Here is a 13666-nt window from a genome sequence, read left to right as displayed (position 1 = left end):
TAGTGACATTTAGGAGACAAATGGAAATCTGAGCATAGGCAGGGTATTTGATAATACTGAGGAATTACTATCACTTATTAAGTACAATAAAAATACTATGGCATTTTTGGACCTGGAGTTTGGCCTAGTGGTAGAGTGCTTGCCTAGCATGTATGAAAACCTGGGTTTGATTCCTTGGTACCACATATATAGAAAAAGGCTGGAAATGGTGCTGTGGCTCAAGTGGTAGAGCACTAGCCTTAAAAAAAAGTCCAAGGACAGAACTCAGGCCCTGAGCTCAAGCCCCATAACTGGCAAAAAAAAAATTTTTAAATCCTATGGCATTTTAAAGAGTATCTTGTAAAGACATAAACTGAAATACAACGGAAGAAACAATTGTGATGTCTGGAGTTTCTTTAAAAATACTACATTAAACAACTGTTCTTGCAAGTCAAATATGGGTTAAGTATCTACAATTTCTCATTAGGAGTCAGAGAGTGAATGGGGGCACTAATGAAACAGACAGAAATTGTTCAGAAATATGAACTCTGAAATTGGGGTCTGGTGTGTGGGCTAAGCTTTACTCATTTGCCTCCTTTCTTGGTGTATGATATTTTTCCACATGAAAATTTAAACCAAAATGAGGACTTAGCATTGTACTATATTTAAAGAAAGTCAGAAACTGAAAATAACCAAAGTGCAACTGTAACTATCATTGCTCAAGTCCTCCACCTAAAAGTGTTTTCCACAGTGGAGGCAAACAGCTCTCAGCCCTAAGTTTTCCCCCCCAAAATAAGCTACTATGTCTATGCATTCAACCAATCACTGATCAAAAAATATTAGGAAGCACGCAGACACAGTGGCTCATGCCTGTAATCCTAGCTACCCAGAAGACTAGAATCTGAGTATTGCAGTTCAAAGCCAGCCCAGGCACTAAAGACCATGAGACTCATATCTAATTAACCACTAGAAAACTGGGAGTGGTGCTGTGGCTCAAAGGATAAGTTGGTAGCCTTGAGCTGAAGAGCTCAGGGACAGCACCCAGGCCCAGAGTCCACGTCCCACGACCGACCAAAAAAAAAAAAAAATCAGGAAGCAAATCTTGCTCGCACTGAATACACACAGACTTTTTATTCCTGTTATGAAAAATATAACAAAGCAACTATTCACATTGCATTATTTTGTATTAAATATCATCTGTAAAGTAGAGATGACTTAAAGCAAACAGAAAGTGTACATGGGATTTAATACCAACATTATGCCATCTTAGGAGATGAGCCTGCACACCTGTTGATTTTGCCATCTGTGGTGGTCCTTTGGTTATAACAAAATGCTACCTTAACAAGTCCAATGATATGTCTGCAATAAGCTTTTTTCAGTGTGTTTTATTTATAATTTCACCTTACTGGTCTGTTTTTTTAAGTTTTAATTTTATTGTCGGGATAATGTATAGAGGGGTTAGTTACAGTTACATTCATCAGGTAACAGGTTCATTACTTCTTGCACATTGATACCCCTTCTCATATTATGGCCTGTTTTTAAATGTCAGGATAATTTGGGCCTTTCTCTTCTACTGTTATTCTGGATTACAAGTCAGAATATTATTTCACATTCAGCTCTAAACGATCATGTGATCTGGGACAGTGCCACTCAATTGAACCTCAGCTTCTTCTGCAAAGGGAAGCTGATGACAAGACCCTCTCTCAGGTGGTCTACAGGGCTATAGCTGCGTTTCCTGCTCATTGCTTAGCAGCTGAAGCTGGTCATCACTGGCATGGGATATGTGGCTCCTCTCGCTTCTATTTAACCAAGGCTACCTGATCCACCCACTGAAAACCTCACATTAGCACAACCCTACTACTTATCCTACTGAGAAGTTCACTGAACACATCCTCATCCTTGTGGAAACCGCTGGGCAGTCATAAGAGATGACTCCTTAGTAGAGCAGAAAAACCCTTTGGAGAACCTGACTACTTTGTCCTCAAGCTAATGGCCAAAGAAGAAATGTGTGTGTGTGTGTATAGTAAAAACATTTTATCTGAAGTACAATATACCACATACTCTATATTAAAATATATTTAAGAGCCTGAAAATATACTTCATAGTACTGGATATAAGCTGATTATTGGAGCTTCTTTGGGAGTAAGTCAGAGACTTCAGATTGTTAAGCTCTGTGAATTTGAGACTTCATTCACACATTTTTCAGTGATTTTGGACTAAGCAGGGGACATGTACACTCATGTCTGCAGGTAGATACATGTCAAAGAGACATGTAGGGCACAGAAAACACAATAGCAAAAAAAGGAAGTCTAAGCCCTTTGCAGAGATCATATGACTTGTTTTTATGAAACAGAACATGAATCATTAATAGGATCACAACTCTCTAAACAACCAATGGTTACCTTGATATGCTTAACTCTGTCTTCTTTGTCTGTCTTTGGTTTCTTTCCTGTAATGACAGAAAAGTAGTTTGGGATTAATTCATGAAGGATGTCGAGAGAAATATTCCCTTACATTCAATTCTTTCTGAAACTCTCAATAAACCTGTTACTTTTGTCATGATCAAAATTCCTAATGTGTTTATTTTACTTCCTCTAGTGCTCTGAAAGTCATTTTTCTAGGCAGGGTAAGGACAGAATTACTACCCAACAAATACACAAGTGTTTTATCCTTGAAGTGACTACAGACACAGAAATAAATCACAATGGGTCTGTGGTGTGTACTAAGTGATCATTTCTCTAGTCAATAAATACAATAAATACCTTTACCTTTCTTAGAAGGTCGTTCAGATAAGGGCAACATTCGATATACTCTGAAGGCATTGTTTCCTTTCTTTATACTTTTATCCTTAACTTCTTCAATGTCAGGCAAGGAATTCATGGCACATCGAAAATTGGCCTTCCATGTTTTTGGATCGGGTTTATCTATTCCTGGTTGATGCTTTCCTGACAAAACAGCCGAAGGTTATGAGAAAGAGGAAAAACATTAGATATAGAATAAAAAAATTATGATAACACGATATTGTTGGCAAGGTGATATAGAAAAGTCTTTACATTTCAGATAAGATTAGCCATCATGGTTTCTCTAGGATTAGGAATGTTCTCTAGAATTAGGAATGTTAGTTTGTGACATGATGGCACAAGCTGGTCACATTGATTCTACCAAAGAGCTTAGAATGGAAATTCGAGATCCATGTAGATCTTAAGAATAAAAGGCTGGAAGTTCAACAGGCAGAATTAGTTTCTGATTTTCAAATACTAAGAACATAACATCTGTGAACATAACAACCTACTTAATTTTTGTAATAAATACCTTCTTTGCTGCCTTTAGTGGAAATAAATTCAGCCCAAATTTATAGCTCTAGGGCAGATGAATTTATATATTCTCCATGTAACCCTCTGAGATGTCACAGAATAACCTACCTCAGGGACTGAGGAACTATGAGATGGGAGGGACTCTGTATTCTGGATCACTTTGGGATAAGTGATGAGATTTTCAGAACTGTATTCATGAAGCCATCAGCCAGGATATATTTTCCATGTGCAATGAAAGCAACAGTAAAGCGAAGCACATGCTTTGAGGAACCATGCAGGTTTTAATACCTGTGTGGATTGCCCAGTTTCTGAAGAGGGGTGCATCTTTTTCCACATCCCACCCATGCCTAGCTGCATGCATCCAGGGGATCTGGAAAATCTTCTTTTCCTGGAATGAAAGGCAAAGAACTGCAATTTCAGTGTTTGGCTTACCATGGCAAAAGGCTCTTCCAGTCTAGTTGTAAGATTTCACACTAAAAGCCACTGAATTCACTAGTGTCTGGTAAAGCCAACTGCAAAACAAACACACCTCCCTGCTGAGTCCCAAATCTTGAGCTCTGGGGTACAATCAAGAGTCTCTCCTAGCCAGGCAGAGCAGGAATGTATGGCAACATGCTCTGTTCTTAGCCCTACTATTCTTTGTTGTTGAAGGTTTTTTTTGTTTTGATGGTTTTGTTTTTCCAGTCCTGGGGCTTAAACTCTGGGCCTGGTCTCTGTCCCTGAGCTGCTTTTGCTCAAGGCTAGCACTCTAGCACTTGAGCTACAACTCTAGCTTTTATTAGGTAGATCACTGGAGATGACTCCAGGGACTTTCTCTTCTGGGCTGGCTGTGAAGTGCAATTTTGACATGAGCCACCAGCACCCTCTACTCTTCTGTAATGCCACGAATAACTGGCCACTTGCAAAAACTTCTAATGTTTATTCTTATTTCTTCTCATTATTTGGTAAACAGTTACTTCAGCTGCCTTAGTTAAGTGAAAAGTTGTTAGTTTCCAAAATAACCTAGACCCCTTTTCGCTACCAAGGCATAATTGGGTCTATCTGAAGCTACTGTCACAGATAATACTAAGGATCTCTATCTATCTGCCTACATATTCACAAAACTAAAAGATTCTAGGGGCTGGAAGTTTGGCCTAGTGGTAGAGTGCTTGCCTAGCATGCACGAAGACCCGGGTTCGATTCCTCGGTACCACATACATAGCAAAAAGCCAGAAGTGGTGCTGTGGCTCAAGTGGTAGAGCCCTAGCCTCGAGAAAATCCAGGGACAGTGTTCAGGCCCTGAGCCCAAGCCCAGGACTGTCAAAAAAAAAAGATTCTGGGCCCAATGGGATATTAGGTCCACTGCCCTGAATGAAATAATGAAATGCTCCTCACTACAATCCTTAGGTCAGACTCCATTTCTGTCTTCCCTACTGGCTTAGGCTAACTTACAATGCTTTAATCAACCCTGGGTAGACTCCAATGAGAAACCCCTTCAGAAAATGCTCGCCCTGAGGATGAAACTCCATGTGTGAAAAGAAATGAGGATCAGCGAGCCCTTCGGACAGTTCTAAGCAGCCAAGGTTCAAAGTTCCATGGGACTTTACTAAATATATGTTAGAAATTCCTTTTATGGTCGAAGAAATCATAAACATGATTTTAATTGATGGAACTTATGGTTGAAAGTATCGAAGTACAAATTCAAGGTCATGGGATCCTATATTCACCCTATATTTTATCTCCAAAGTCCTGACAGACCTGTGAAGATTGCCAGATAGGGAGAACCTCTGCTCTATTCAACAGGGAAGTGGGGTGGGGGTCAGCAGGGGAGGGAGAGAAATGTCAGCAGGGATTCCCCACCACTCTGCTCTCATACAGTGAAATCTAGGAAAAGCCCTTCCTACAGTCCCAAAAGGCATTTGGTACCCCACACAAAATCCATCGTTAACAGTTAAACTGAGAACATTTCAGAATGTTAGAGAGTTTCCCAAAAACTGTGAGAAGGGGAAATTCTACCACATTTTTACAAGTCGGTCCTTAAAGAGAGAGACTTTACATAGTTTCCTCTTTGTTCCTATTGCATCATCTACAGAATCTCACTTCAGGTGGGCTGAAAATCAGGGCATGAGAAAGGAGCTGAGTAAAATTTAATTTTTTAAGACACATGAAAATCAGAGAACAAAACTGCTTGATGCGAGTGTTGATGTTGACATGAAAAGAACTACAAGTAAAAAGAACTGTTTTTATAGAATTTTCTGGAAATGAAGTATACATCTACAATCTAAGGCTTCCTGTATAAAAATATAAACCCTGAAAGACTCTGCTATTGTGCCAACAAGCCTAGGTTAGAAGAAACTTATTTAAAAAGAGAAAAAAAATGCCCACTGGTGTGTAGGTAAGCAAAGAAAACACCCTGTCCCCTTCAAAGGCCTGCCATGACTATGATAGCACAGCAGTACCTGAGTTCACAACATAGCTACATGCCTGCGGTGGTGAGTCCCTGGGGGAAGCTGTCTGACAAAGACCCTTGGTCCATTCAGCAGCCCCTGAGAGGGAACAGGGCTGGCAGCCAGTGGCCCACTGCCATCCATCAGCTAAGCTCATGCCTGGCTGCAGCAAAGGAGCCTGCAGAGATGGCAGAGTCCCCTTCCTTACTCTTCCCTAGTAAGAATTCTTGAACTACAAATTGGAAGAAAGAAGTCCAATAGAGAAAAGCCACTTATAAGGAATTAAGGGTTTATTTGTACAAAGAAATCCATTTGCTTTCTGGTCCTAGATAAGAGAACACAAGGCTGGCGTTGTAGTTGATTATTAGAATACTTGCTGGGCCCAGTGGCACATGCCTGTAATCCTAGCTAATCAGGAGGCTGAGATCTGAAGTCGAGGTTCAAAGCCAGCCAGGGCACTAAAGATCATGAGATTCTTATCTCCAATTAACCACCAGAAAACAGACGTGGCACCCTGCGGCTCAAGGGGTAGGGTGACAGCCTTAAGCTGAAGAGTTCAGGGACAACACTCAGGCCAAGGAGTAGGGTAGTAGCCTTGAGCTAAGAGCTGAGGGACAGTGCCTAGGCCCAGAGTTCAAGCCCCCTGACTGACCAAGAAAAAAAAAATCACTTGCTTAACATGCTCAAGGCCTTGGGCTAGACCACCAGCTCTGAAACAAGAGGGGAAGAAGAGGAAATAGATAAAGTGAGGTCTCCAGGGAAAGTCACACTAAGGAAACAACCCATCCTAAAGCTGTTACAACAAATTACATCAGCACTTATTCTATCACAGATCTGGAAGCCGGAACTCTACAGGAGACTTTTCTAGGTTCTGATATCTATCCGTCCCCAGGGCTTGTGGCCTCATCACTCCAGTCACTACTATGTCTTTTCATGGCTTCTCTCTGTGTCTTTTATTTTTGGTGGATATATATTGGTCTTGGGCTAGATGCTGTTCCTGAGCTATTTTGTTCTATTACCTGAGCCATAACTCTGCTTTGGTGGTGAACTAGACAGAGTCTACAGAATTTCCTGTCCACGTTGGCTTCAAACTGTGATCATCATATCTCAGCCTCCTGAGGAGCTAGGATTACAGGACTGAGCCATCAACGACTGGCTGAGAAGACTTTTTGTATACACAAAAAAGTTCTTCATATAGAACACCTTCAAAAGACAATCAGTGCCAGGTGCCGGGATCACCCACAAGAAAACCGAAGTGATGCTTCGCTCAAGTAGCAGAGTGCTAGGCTTGTGCTGAAGAGCGCAGGGACAATGCTCAGGCCCAGAGTTCAAGCCTCACGGCAGGATCGTCCTCCCCCACCCCCCAAAAAAGACAAGTCAGTATATTCTACTCCAAAATGAAACTGCAATTTCCATCCTGGACAGCCAGGAGCAAGAAAGGAACTTGAAGAAGGAAGAGGGTAAGGGCTATTACAAGCAAGGAACTTCCTAGTCTCCCAAAGTCAATGCCAACAGTGAGCCCCACTGGGGCAAATGACACAAACCTTTGTGATCCGATAATAAGATGTTTCAGGATCATTGTTGGTTGTTTGGATTTTGCATTGAGCAAGTCTAAGACTGTAAACACTAAGAATGATTTTACTTTTGTTTGGTCCTGTGGCCAATGCTTTCTTCAGAAAGAGCAACTATCTCCCAATTACACAAATACACACACGCACGCACGCACGCACGCACGCACGCACACACACAATTTACCTTGTTAAGCCACTTTAGCCCTGGTATCGTATTTGAGTTTATCTGTTCCTCCAGCCATGGGCGCATTCTCATCCTTTCCACTGGCATGGTACCCTGTGACAGAAGAGAAACGCAACATTAGGTCTTTCTGCTGCTGACTGTCCTGTCTGTGCTACAAAGTTCTCCAGACCTTTGTGACCCTTCACAGGATAAGTAAAGGTACTCAGGGGGCATTACCTTCTAGCCACCTGCTTCGCCACCTTGTTTACCCTGGAAAGGACCAGGACACAAAATAGGCCTGACACCTAGCACCCACACACTTCCCAGTCACTTTGCCTCATGTTAAGCTTGAATTCCTTCTCTCCTGGCTGTATTTACAGGAAATTTAATCAGCAATCTGAATACCAGTAATTTGGAATATATTTGATATTACAAATCCTTCTTTTAATAGCTAAGCACAGCCAGAGCAAAACACTTTCGTGACAGTGAGTTAGAGTAACCAATTTGTTCTTTGGGGGCATCTGAGTGATAGAAATGATTTGAACTCCCAGGAAGTGTCACTTAATGCTGCTATGCAGGAATCAATTAACCTGGTTCTTTCAAGATTGTTCTCCTGACAAAAATCTATTTTCAGAGCTAAGTACCCTCTCTTAATCTTTGCCATGGCTTTTACCCTAACCTATCTTTTCATTCCTTCAAGTATTTTCTTCCATACCAACCCTCCTCCACCTTGAAAGTATCTCTTTTCCTTACTTGTCCTTTGAAAATCATTTGCATGGTCCAAACATTTTCCCTCCACCAACCAGTGTGTGCCTTTCCTTGCTCCCTCCAGATTCCTAAGACAGTCTTTCCCTGGCTTACTCTATTTGCGCCTAAATTTAATCTAGAATCTGAATGCAAAGATGATGGTGACTCAAGCCTTCATTCTCTGGGCCTTTGTAGACAATGGAACATTATAATCTTCTTTGCAACCCCAAATTGTCTCTTGTTACGGTAACTCATTTCCCACAGAAAGGACTGAAAACTGTTCCGGTGAACGTGGCCTGATATAGTCAGTCTTATAACTCTCACTAACCTTGCCAAGATCTCCTCCATACCCTGCCTTGAGTGCCAGAGTACAAGCATCGTTATAAGTTACTTTCACCCATAGCAGAAAGCCCTTTCCTTGTGCTAGTGCACTCACTGTTGTAGACACCTCCTGCTTCTGCTTCCATCCAGCTCTCTGCACCTTTCCCCAAATCTGTCAATCCTCATGCATCCTCCAAGACCCAGCACCCACCCTCCCTCTCAACAAAGCCTTCCCAGACCACTCCAGGCTGAAGTAATCTTCCTCTAACTCAACTCCTATGCTACTCAGAACTGACAGTACTCACTTAGAAATCAAACGCTGCTTTAGAGCCCCTGCTATAAATCTTTAATCCTATCTCATAATCTACTTTTCTGCTGTTTCAACTTTTCAACCCTCTTCCTATGTAAATTGTAAATTCTTGAAGAGTAGACCTTCTTACATAATCCTACAAAGCCAAATGCTGCTTTCTACACAGGAAACGTTCAGTATAAGGATCGGGCCAGTTCTGAAGTGCAATCCAGGCTGCAGTGATGCCCTGATAATCATCTGCAGGCTTCAGAGCCCCATTCTTTGAGGTGGCACCAGGACACGCACGCACGCATGCATGCACGGAGACATGGAATAGCCTTAAGGAGGCTTCAGTATAACTGCTCTCTCTCGATGGTCTCAACCTATTCCAACCACTCTTCATTTACTCATCTACCTATTCAAGAATCATGGACTAAGAACAAGGCTCCAGAACTGGATAAGATAGGGGGAGGGAAGAAACTTTCCTGCCATCTTGCTTCCCAGGTTAAAAGTGGACACTGGAAAGAAGGGAATTATCAAACTGAATAGTCCTTTGTGCAGCTGGTGAGAGTTACAGAAGAGCTCTTGGAGCATGGACAAAGCTGCATACATAGATTACACCAAACAGCCCCACAAAGACTCTACCTTATAAGGTGGGAGCAATCAGACCAGTCAGGGAAGAAGACTGGAAGACAGTGGTAACAAAGGAAACAACACAAGCAGGTCAATGACAGGAGTCACTAGTAGAAAGCAATCGAATGCAGTTCTCCCGCTGCTGCTTGTGTATGGAGTAACGGGAAAACAGGAGAGGCACACGTAAGCGGCTCTGCTTCCAGGTCACAATCACAAAAATATTATTTCCTCCTATACTTTTTCACAAGTAATCCATCTGAAAGAAATAATCACCCCCAGATGTATTTCCAAAAGCTTTCTATAAGAGAAGATACTGTTGGTGTAAATCATTTATAAGTCCTGCACATGTGAATTTGCCTGCTCATGAAAGCTTATTTGAAACTGCAAAAAAAAATCAATAAAATCAATATTCCTGGTGCTTTTGTGGTCATCACAGACAGGCAGAGGGAGAAAATGAGAGACACCTGGTGTGCACATTCTCAGCTTAGACCAAACAAATGTCTTTTTCATGGCCAATTTAGCCAGATAGTTCTCACACATCTGTGCTTTATCTTGGTTATTTTGGCACTTAAAATGTCACCCAAGAATGGTGTTGAGTGTTATATACTATTTCTAAGCACAAGAAGGCTACAATGTATCTTATGGAGAAAATGTACACAGGAAAATAAGGTACACTCCAGTATGAATTCAGTATCAATCAGTCAGCAGTGAATATTAAAATACTGTATTGAAGTACTGTAAAATAGACAACACAAAAAAACAAAGCTAAATACTGATCAGTTCATGAAAATGCCGTGACCAGAGACTTATAGGAACCTACTGTTCTTACAAAGAGGGAATTGCAGACACACACTCACAAAAATGAATCTTATGTGAAGGCACAGACACAGGGTGGATGGACATGTGATGATGGAAAGATAGATTAATGTAAAGCTACCACAAGCCAAAGAATGGCAGGAACTTCCCCAAGCTAGAAGAAACAAGGACAGATCCTCCTCTTAGAACCTTCAGAAGTAGCATTGCCTTGCTGATGGGTGGACCTCAGGTTTTTGTTTTTGTTGTTGTTTGAGAACTATAAGAGAATGAATTTCTACTGTTTAAGCCACACTACTTAAGGTACTTTGCTATGGTTGCCCTAATAAGCTAGCAGCGAAGGGGAGGGGACACTGCAAAGGCAGGAACCAACAGCAAGCAGCAACAGCAAGGATGGTTGAGGACAAAGTGATACACTGGTCTTCTGTAAGGCAAGTTTCTATGGGAAAAAATACCTAGGCTGTGTGGAAGGGAAACCATGTTGGGGAAAACAAGAACTATGTAAAGAAGCCACACGAGTGTTAGTTGTTGCCTAGGAGAACCAAAGTACACAGAAAATCAGAGGCACTATGTCCTGTCCTGACTTTGCCATTGCTGGTACATACCCTTGGCTTACTTCTCCATCTTTCTGGCACACACTTTTGATGATCTAGAAAAGTGAGACACTTCAAAACACGACTTCTAAGGTTATCAATGATTGTAACAAGTACTTGCATAACATGAAAATTCATAGTGTGATCTCTTTTTTTTCTGAGCATAAAATGCAGCCAGACACTAGTGGTGCAAGCAAACCTATAATCAGAGCTACTCAAGAGACAGATCTTCAAAGCCAGCCCAGGTAGGAAAGTTCATGAGACTCTTACCTCCACTTAACAGCCGGAAAACCGGACTAGTCTTGACCAAAAAAAGCTCAGACTGTGCTCAATGTTGAGTTCAAGCCCCAGAAGTCACACACACACACACACACACACACACACACACACACACACACACACACGCAATGTAAAATGCTAGGATTCTATAATTTTATAAACCTAACACACACACAATGTAAAATGCTAGGATTCTATAATTTCATAAACCTAGAACATGATCAATCTCTGCTTTAAAGAAAGTAAAAGCAGAAACACCTATCCACAAACCTAACTTTCAGCACACAATGCTATAAGAAATGCCTGTTTCCATGGACGAGGCGCGGCCCGACACTTTCATATTGATCCTCTACAGATGGGATTTTTTTTCATTTATATACACACCTACATAAAAGATGAAAGCTTCCACGGTTTCTTTTTGGCTTATCCGAATATGATCACTACTTTTGCACTTGGGGCTGTCTTAAGTAAAGTTTTTGAACACAGCTTGCAGAATAACCATAAAAATAACTACAAGGTATAAAAGAGACTCGTGCATGATGGTCAAAATGGAGCGCTAGTGAAGACTGCGGTGGGAACTAATTTGCTAAGAACAGGACTGAGGTTTGAGTTGTCATAGAATGGAGTAAGCAGTGCCCTGCCCTGTGCTTTTGTAGCCATATCCTTTCTCTGTCCCTGGAGGATTCTTGTCACCCATTTGTCCTCTCTATACAGAAAAGGCCCATTCCTCTTATAAATCTTATTATTTTTCTCTTCTAACAAAAGCTACCTTAAACCTGTTTTTATCCATTAAACCCACTCTCACAGTGCTAACCACTGGACTCCCCTTTCTTTTGGCATATGCTGTCACAGTGCCCTGTCACTGAGTATATCCACAAATACTTCTTAAATATGTAGTATTCCAGGGAACTGTGCCAAAGTAACAGCTGTGGAAGACTGGAGGGTATGTTAGATGTGATCACCACGCTCAGGGAACTAATATGTTAGCGGAGGATATGAGACATAAATCATATAAAGCCAACTAATAAGACTGTAATTATAATAATAAAACTATGCAATGGAGATCAGGAGGCAGTGGAGACTAACTGCCAACTAAGTTTTTAGCAAGAAATATATAAATCATTATTAACTGGGTTTGTAGGGAAACATTTTATAGCAAAAGAAGCTTTGTATTAGCCAGGAAGGCCAAGAGAAAGTAGCAGGCAACCCAGGCAGGGTATAAAGTTGGCAGGATTGAGGAAGATGCATTTACTAATGTTGACAGAAAAAAAGACTTAATACCAATGTAGGTGGAACTTCCTAAGAGTTACAGAGCATCTAAGAAGCAAGTCTAGACACTTCATACCAAGAATCCCCAACTAGCCAGTTAAAGACTATTATTCCCATTTTAAAGATGAGAAAAAGTAGAGCTAAAAGTGTCTCCTATCCTAAATTATAACAGTAATAATCATGACGATAATAAATGATCATTGATGATAATAAAAGGTGGGGGAGGAAGGGAAGAGAAGGAAAGGAAGATGGATAAAGCTAGAATTCCAACCTAGGTCTTCCAGGAGTATCTCAAGTACCTGGTAAAAATCTGTATTTGTCAATACAAGTTAATGAAGACTTTTGAGTGATAATTTGAGAAAAGCCTTGTTTCAATACTGTGAAACCAAGCAGCATTATATCCAGAGCCAAATGGTCAGAAAGGTACACCAAAAACTATGGATTCTGCTTCAAAAGGGAATGTAAAGAAAAAACGTACAGGAAAAGTTTTTATTCTTTTTTTTTGCATTTTTTATTGTAATTAGTAAAAGGGTTACATGATATTTGCCAGATAGAAGGTGCATTAATTCACATACATTGATACCCTTTCACATGTCTTGGTACCCATTTCCCTCCCCCCCCACACCCTCCACTCGTCTTGGTTTTCCCCCCTTCCCTATCAAATTTCAAATAACCAAATACAAATAAATTCAATATATCAGATAACAAAGTGAGATACTATACAATATGAGATAACCAAGGGACAGCAAAGGAGATGAGAGATAACATAGTACATTAAGGACAACAGTCATTCATTATATGGCTTTTGTTTCAATATCCTGGAGGTCGAAAAGTTTTTATTCTTAAACCACTATACACTTATAGAACTATAACACTAATCTTTAGTAATACTTTTTTCTAGTCATACAATAATCTTCCAAATACAAGCTCCTTCTACCTGAAATTCTGTACTTCTCACATTATTTATTGTGTACCTTCTTCACCAAAGTAAGAATCTGCATGCAAAACTGTATTAAGTGGGGCTGGGAGTGTGGCCTAGTGGTAGAGTAACTGCGTAGCATGCATGAAGCCCTCAGTTTGATTCCTCAGTACCACATACACAGAAAAAGCCAGAAGTGGTGCTATGGTTCAAGTTGTAGAGCACAAACCTTGAGAAAGCCCAATGACAGTGCCCAGGCTGTGAGTTTAAGCCCCAGGACTGGGGAAAAAAATTAAAAACAACTGTATCAAGTGAATTGGGCACAGAAGGTCATCACTACTTCTACTATG

The 13666-nt window shown here is 40.9% G+C and overlaps 1 protein-coding gene across 5 annotated transcripts in view; it reads right to left on the bottom strand.

Moving 5' to 3' along the window:
* Nucleotides 1–13666, bottom strand: part of Irf2 (interferon regulatory factor 2) — a 116069-nt gene that overhangs the window by 22286 nt on the left and 80117 nt on the right. For all 5 annotated transcript variants that reach the window (XM_090354140.1, XM_090354138.1, XM_090354137.1 and 2 more), the window contains 4 exons: nt 7475–7567; nt 3582–3681; nt 2748–2924; nt 2382–2428 (listed from right to left, as the gene is read on the bottom strand). In XM_090354140.1, coding sequence (XP_090210266.1) covers nt 2382–2428; nt 2748–2924; nt 3582–3681; nt 7475–7561 — 411 coding nt within the window. In that variant the 5' untranslated portion in view covers nt 7562–7567. The remainder of the gene's footprint in view (nt 1–2381; nt 2429–2747; nt 2925–3581; nt 3682–7474; nt 7568–13666) is intronic.

Source organism: Megascapheus bottae, chromosome 20 (genome assembly GCF_031878675.1).
Source record: "Megascapheus bottae isolate mThoBot1 chromosome 20, mThoBot2.hap1, whole genome shotgun sequence".
Taxonomy (NCBI): Eukaryota; Metazoa; Chordata; class Mammalia; order Rodentia; family Geomyidae; genus Megascapheus; species Megascapheus bottae.
The sequence above is the reverse complement of the archived record's forward strand: the minus strand, read 5'-3'. Positions and strand labels throughout refer to the sequence as shown.